Genomic DNA, 7,474 nt, shown 5'->3' with positions numbered 1-7,474 from the left:
GGTGGTCGGCGTCTCTCCTGCTTTGAGCATTCCCCTCTCTTCTCAGAGGGGAGCCATCAGCCCGGGTTCTAGAAAGCGAGCAATGGCAGGGGCGGCTCAGTCGTCTTCATCCTCCTCCTCCTCCTCGGCGTCTTTGTTGGGGGTGCACCGCTGGAAGCACTGCACCACGGTTGCCAGAAAGAAGCTGGAGATGATGGCAGCGATGGACACGGCCACACCGGAGAAGATGATGATGAACAGGTCCGTAAGCGAGAGGTTGAACTTGCACTCGTTGAAGCTGGCCTCCGACAGCTCGTGCAGGAACACCTTCCTATTCTCCAGGGGCAGGGAGCACTGGATTTTGTCGAGGCCTGGAAAAAGGCAGGCAGAATGAGAGCGAGCTTTGGGCTGTAGCCTAAAAGTTGGCAAAGCCAGTGCTTACAAAGTACAAAGTAGGGGCAGCTCCCCGCCTCCCCAGAAACAAAAGGGGTGGGGGAAGTTGATTGGAATGGAATTTAAGCTTTTTAAAAACCTCAGGGAAACCACGATGGAAGAAATCAGACTGTATTGGTGCACCTTAACTCTAAGGCATGATGCTCTTTTGATTCTGAAGAACTCGGGGTGATGAAGGAAGGGTAGCTTAATCTTTTTAGGGTGTAGGACTTCTGTAGACCCTAATTCAGACCTGGCAAGACCCAGCTTCAGGGATGGGGATGTGTGTGGGTGGGGGTGAGGTGGCGGACGGGGCAGATACAGTGGGATGGGGGCTGTGTTAGTGTTTGTTACCAAGCACGATCCACGCATCCTGACTGATACGTAATATGAACTACAGAGTCGTGTTACTGCCATGATTTCACAGACTCTAGACATAGGAAAACGCATGACATTAAAATGTTTAACAAAGGGCTCATGTCTTCTGTTTCTGATCCGGAAATAGAGAGAAAAACAAAATAGTAGTGACGAACACTCATACCACCCTTACTAAGTGCAAACACTTCTAAGTGCTACATTCATACTAGCTCTTAATTCTCACAACTTTCTGAGATAGGCATTATGTTATGCCCATCTACAGATGAGAAAATTGAAGCACAGAGACTTTATGTAGCTTGGTTTTAGCAGCACGGCTTCTCCGAGATGCAAGGATAACGTTTTGACATTAAACTCGACTGCCCGCCATCTCTGCCTGCCTTTGGCTTCATTTGGACTCTCAGAAAAATCTCCAGCTGCTCTCTTTTTCAGAGCTTCCTGCTTTCAAAAAGCTGGCCCTCAAGCCATCCCCAGTATTATCTGAAATTCAAGATGCTTTCTTCACTCCATGCTAATTAGCTGGTTTCTGCCCGGCAAAGGGTGGCCCTGCTAATTGCACAGCGAACTTGCAAAAAAGACACTCTTTGGGTCTTCATTTGTATGTATTGCCTTCTCCAGCTCAGAAACAGAAGAGGGAGGAAGACTGGTTGAGCTTCCTCCTTCCTTCAGTCCTGGCCCATCTTTAACTCCTATAGCCAACCCATGATGCTCTCCTTCCCACGGGAACCATTGCCTAGCAACCAGACTCACGTCCCTCCTCTCCCAGAATCAGTGCCTGCCTTCTATACTCAAGGAATCGGCTGGACCAGAGCTCTGCAGGTTTCTCCAGTTTTCACTTGACTACAGTTTTTGACACTTTCTTTTTCTTAAAGAAGGCAAACTTTTATTTACTTTATCTGAATGTTTTAAATGCACCTGAACAGAACAGGAGAGTGTTAAGACAGAGTTACATTGGGATTTCCTTGTAGACACTGTTTTCTTCCGTGGAAAAGTGGGAAAAGCAATTGGCCTGCCTTCTCTTAAAATCCACCCCACCCCCAGCCAAAGATGTTATGAACATAAATGAGATGGACACCAAAGAACTGCAATAAAGCACAGGCAGTTTCTAAAGCCAAGATAATATTTGCCACCTTCAAGGTCATTTTTACCTAGAGAAAACGTTCTAGAAATCCTTCTTCAATGAGCTGTATCAACTAGAAAACAACCACGACAAATGACACCAGCCTACAGAGCCCGCTGTTTAAACCTAGCTTTTGCTGGCTCCGACTCCTCAAGTCAATTCTGATTTCCATAGTATTCTTTGTGCCTTGAGATTAGGTTTGGCACCTTTACAAAGTGACACTTTTAGGAAATGTCACCTCACATTTCTCTGTAGCTCAAAGAGACAGGCTTGTTTGAAAAAAAAAAAAACAATGCCACACACAAGCCCACCCGGGGTGGGAGACTCGGGAACACGCTCGATGGCGCTATCATGATAAGATACGCTGACTTAATGGGTTTTCACAGGTCACAAAGCACAGGGACATAAAGAGTGGGACACAGAGCGTCAGCCGGGGCTGGCATCACTGCCAGGCCTCTCTAAAGACACATTTGGGGCCAACTGCAGAACTCGGGAGTTGAGGTAATCTGACTCTGGGGTTCCCTCTTCTCTCATGCAGGATCTTACTTTAGACCAGGGTCTCTAACTCTCTGCACTGTTGGCATTTGGGGCCTGATAACTCTTTGACATGGGGGGCTGTCCTCTGCACTGCAGGATGTTTGTCATTATCCCTTCCCTGTCCCCACCAGAGGCTGGTATCATGTCCCCTCCCATTGTGATAGTCAAAAATGTCTCCAGACAGTGCCACATGTCCCCAGGAGGGGGGCAGCAAAGGAGAAGGAATCCCCACCGTTGAGAACCACTGCTCCGGGCTGAAACGCTCGGCCAAGTAGGTAACCTCTGAGGCAGCGCTGCTCTTTGTTACCAAACGGACATTCAGTTATTAAACAGCTCGTCAGGAGAAGGGCGCCATGGATGCTCTGCAGTCCAAGCGTGGAGGGATGCTCCCCTATATGTGCAGCTGAAGATTCATTGCCAGGAATTGAGATTTGGATGAGGAGACTAAAAATGGCAGCTGGGAGCCATGCCACGCTCAGGCTGCAGCATGTTTGTGTTTGTCATCGAGACAGTGCTAGTCTTTTATTTTAAGGACAAAAAAAAAAAAAGTTAAAGCAAGAGATAAGGCCATGTTGTCATGTGGACATAATTGTCAAGGTGCCATAATGAGACAGGACACATGCCGTGGGCCTGCTCACTCATTCATGCCACCCGGCTGGCCCCTATGCACACATTTGAGTCTGCAACCACTCGGGGCAGTGGGCCTGTCACCTGCCCCAGAGGTAGCCGGGGAGTAAAAGGAATGGACAGAAGTTGAGGAAAAGACCATCTGCCCATGAAGATCTCTCAGGAGCCCAGAGCCCAAAGCTGTGGTCCTCAGGCTTTTGGATTTTACACAGTGGTAAAAAGTAAAAAATAAGAACTAGAGGACCGTTACATAGCACTCAAGTTCATAACCCTGTCCAGTCAAGACATAAACACATACACACACACACACACACACGCACGCAAGCGCGCGCGTGACTTTATAAAAGAGGGGACATTTGTACACCGTTAAAGCCAGGAAGGGCAGGATAACATAAACAGTCATAAATACATTTGGTTTGAAGAAAAACTCATCGCGACGCCCTCTGTTCTCATTTTGCAAAGGACAAAACGGATACTGGTCTAGGGCCACGTTCGGGCAGCAGCATCCCGTTCCGTGTTCTCCACTCCGTGTGAAACAGCTGCTTGGGATCGCTTCCTCATTCCTCCAGGCTAGAGGTCCCCACGCCACAGCCCCAGGGCCGTACCTCCCCGCCTTCCCCCTCCCATATGTTTATGTCGATAAAGTTTTATTGGAACAAAGCCAGGCCCAATGGTTTACACATGACCTAGGGCTGTTTCTGCGGGTTTGAGTAATTGCAAAATATTATATGACTCACAGGCCTAAAAGAGTACGATCGTGACCCCGGTTGGCAGATGAGGAAACTGAACAGGTATGTTACACGCTTGAGGTTTTCCAGCTAAGACACGGTGGAGCCGGGATCTGGAGTCAGGTAGTCTGACTCCAAAGCCCATGCCGTTGGCTGTTCCCCTCTCCTTCTGCTGTAAAAATGCCTGCACACGTCACTGCAGGGGCCACCAAGACCTAGTGAGTCATGTTACACCAAGACTGCACGGTAAACTTACAAATGCAGTTTGGAGCCCGTGCTCCCTCCAGCCGTGGCCCGAGCCCAGGGCACTCCGTGGAAGGAACGTGGAAAGTCATTCTACAAGGTCAGGGTTGTGTCAGTTCCTTAGGGCTGTCGTAGCAAACGACCACACACAGGGTGGCTTATCACAAATTTATTCTCGCGCACAGGTCTGAAACTCAAGTGCCAGGGGTCCGGGCTCCCTCTCGGGGCTCCAGGGGAGAATCTTTCCAAGCCTCTTCCGGTTCTCGTGGCTGCAGCCGTTCTATGACTTACGGCAGCATCACTCTGATCTCTGCCTCAATCTTCGCCTGTCAATTCTTTCTCTTACGACACCTGTCGTTGGATTTACGGCCCATCCGGGACAATCTCATCTCGAGATCCCTAATGATTTTTGCAAAGACCCTTTTTCCAAATAAAGTCACACATGTAAGTTCCAGGACTTAGGACGTGGACATGTCCTTCTGGGGGATGCAGGTCAACCCACGACAGCTGTCTCATGTGTGACAGTCATTTGTCGACCTTCGGCGTCTCCCTCTCCAACTTTTTAAATTTGGAGATGGCTCCCAGATTTCATTTTGGTCAATTGCCTCTCACCCCATGGGTAGGTCTTGGTGCGACTTTCTTAAAATGCACAGACGGCCCTGTCCTGGGGGGGTCAGCACATGACCCACACTGAGCCAGTGTCTCTCTGTCCCGTACACTGAATCATGGGCGGATTGACCAAAAACATGGCTGGAGCCCACTCAGTCCCACAGCCCTGCCCTGGAGAAACTGTCGCTTGGTTTCTGCTTTCTAGACACCAGGGTGGCCTCGCTCTTTCCTGGGACGTCCCCAGGCTTCTCTTCAATTTGTGAGTTACCTGGCATCCCTGTCGTCAGTCCCTTCTTGCTCACATTCGCCTCAGTCGGCTCCAACAAATGACAGGAAAACAGAGTTCAAGGATGGGCTGGACACCTGTCCTGTCAGCCTCTGTCCCACAGCCACAAATCATGTCACTCTGCCAGCTGTCCTACAAAACTATGCGCTGGGTGGCTCCAGGGTCTTGAGAAAGTGGGAGTGGTTCAGTGCAACTCACTTCCCCTCCGAGGGAGAAAACTCAGTGACCACGCACAACTGACGGGAAGCTGAGAGCCTACCTCTCGTCCTGTGATGGTTCTTCCTCCCACCCACATCTCCCGTCACTCAAACGAAGTGGGTTCCAGCTCATTCTGGCCTAGCCCGATGGGGTCCACTGCTCTTTGACTTCGTAATCATCTCTTCCTTCTCTGCCAGGGCACATTCAAAAGAGACGGGCTACCTTCCTTATGCAGGGTGGCTCGGCCCCCTGCCTGCTGCCACCCCCCAGGTTCTATCCTCTCGACTGATAACTGTTCCCCAGCAGCTGACAGCTGAGATGGAGAGTGGAGAGCTGCCATTCTCCCAGAATAGATGGTGACACAGCGGAAGGTAGATTTAGATTAATCTATTGTCCCTTGCTAACACACAGGGCTGCAGCCAGGGGATCTCTTGGGGCCTTTCCCCTCATCTGGCCCCTGGGGGACTGCCTGACCCAGAGCAGAGACAGCCTCTCCTAAGCACTTCTGTCATTGAAAATATTTTGTTTTCCTAATTCCACTTAATATACAAAGCCTGTGCACACACTGAAACAACAGAAATTAAAAGGAAGATAAAAGAACTCATAACTAAGTCTAACATGTGCACCATTCTAGATTTTTTCCTATGAGTGTGTGTACATAAATTCTCCAAGTAGAAATATACTCTGCCACTCTGTTGGCTAACGATACCAGGAACACCTTTCCATTCAACCAATAAAATTACCAAACATCAGTTGTAATGGCTACTGGGTATTTTATTGTATAGATCAGCGGTCCCCAACCTTTTTGGAACCAAGGACTGGTGCTCCTATGAGAATCTAATGCCTGATGATCTGAGGTGGAGCTGAGGCGGTGATGCTAGCGCTGGGGAGCGGATGCAGATACAGATGAGGCTTCACCAGCTGCTCACCTCCTGCTGTGCTGCCTGGTTCCTGTAACAGGCCACACACTGGTACAGGTCTGTGGCCTGGAGTTTGGGGACCCCCGGTGTAGGTGATCTGTGACTTACTTACCCAATCTCATGATTTTTCCAGTATTTTTCTTACTAGAAGTAAAGCCGCTATGAGCATCTGTGTACACAGCCTTAATTACTTCCCAAGACACATCCTCACAAGTTGAAGATTGTGTGACAGCGCCCCCTAGCTTGTGACAACTATGGCGTTTGCCACTTATTCATCTTCGCCAGTCTGATGAGCCGTAAAACAGCACACTGTGGATTTAATTTGCTGAACGGTAGAGCTGAAGGTTGTATGATGTGCTCACTGGCCATTTGGATTGTTCTGTGAACTGTCAGCCCAAGACCTGCGCTAAGAGCTTCCAAGTCTTCCCAAGGTGTGAGAAGGCCCTAGTGACAAGGTCCGTTGGGGAGAGAGTGGCTGATCCACTTTACCCAATGCACTGCTGGAGCCAAGACTCGCGGGAAGGGGGCCCCCCACCCCACGTCCTGGAGGAGAGACCTGCACAAAGGTTCTCTGAGGACCACTGGGCACTGGCCCCACGGCCCTCTGCCCGAGCCCGGCTGTCACCCTCCGGCTCTGCTCCCTGGAGTCGGAGCGCTCAGCCTGCGCCAGGCTCTCTGTGCTGGCCTCCCGAACTCCGAACCCAAAGGACCAGCAAACAGAGCCACACGGGTAGGGTTTCCACCGGGGCCCCCCGACTTCGCAGCATCAGCGATCCGAAGGCATTTTTGACACCTGTTAGTCCCCCTCCCCATATATTTTATAGGTGACAATCCCAGAGAAGTTAGGTAACTTGTCGAGGGTCCCATGGGGTCTAGATGGGACTCAGATCTCCTGACTTCCCGTTTAGTGCTCTTTCCCAGCACTGGGTTCTCAGCTGACTATGAACCCCTGGGGAAGTCGTGGGTCCCATGGCCCCTGCTGCAGCCCCTCGGTGCTGCACAGGGGGCATGTGAGGCCCGCCGGGCTCACTCCTGCTTCCAGGGGTGAGGCGCTGGGGAGCAGCAGCTCTAATTGCTGATAATGCTAACCTTTGTTCCCCACCATTGCTTTCATTAAATATCGACTGCCGCATCGGGGAAGATTCCCAACTGTCCTGCCTGTCTCAGCCGGCAGACACTTCTCCTGATTAAGTAATCAGCTGATTTCTCCTAGGGGAAGATGCACCAGCAGCACTGGGTCAAGGGCTTCTGCTTGGTCCTGCTTGGTCCTTCTGCTTTGTCTGCAGACGGGCAGCACAGAAGTGGGTCCTGCACCAGGATCGTGACTTGTGTCTGCCATCCTACATTCCAGCCCCCCTCCCACCCCTGAACCTCAGGGCACTGGCGCTAGTCATGCGCACAAGCATGGAAAATTAACTGA

At 50.6% G+C, this 7,474-nt stretch overlaps 1 protein-coding gene across 1 annotated transcript in view; it reads right to left on the bottom strand.

Moving 5' to 3' along the window:
• Positions 1–64: 64 nt before the first annotated feature.
• Positions 65–7,474, bottom strand: part of LRRC38 (leucine rich repeat containing 38) — a gene marked incomplete at its 5' end in the record, with an annotated part of 15,621 nt that continues 8,211 nt past the window's right edge. The window contains one exon of the mRNA XM_011363621.2: positions 65–350. Coding sequence (XP_011361923.1) covers positions 97–350 — 254 coding nt within the window. The remainder of the gene's footprint in view (positions 351–7,474) is intronic.

The sequence above is a fragment of the Pteropus vampyrus genome, unplaced genomic scaffold (genome assembly GCF_000151845.1).
Source record: "Pteropus vampyrus isolate Shadow unplaced genomic scaffold, Pvam_2.0 Scaffold86, whole genome shotgun sequence".
Lineage (NCBI taxonomy): Eukaryota > Metazoa > Chordata > Mammalia > Chiroptera > Pteropodidae > Pteropus > Pteropus vampyrus.
Note: the sequence above shows the minus strand (reverse complement) of the source record. Positions and strands in the feature narration are given on the sequence as shown.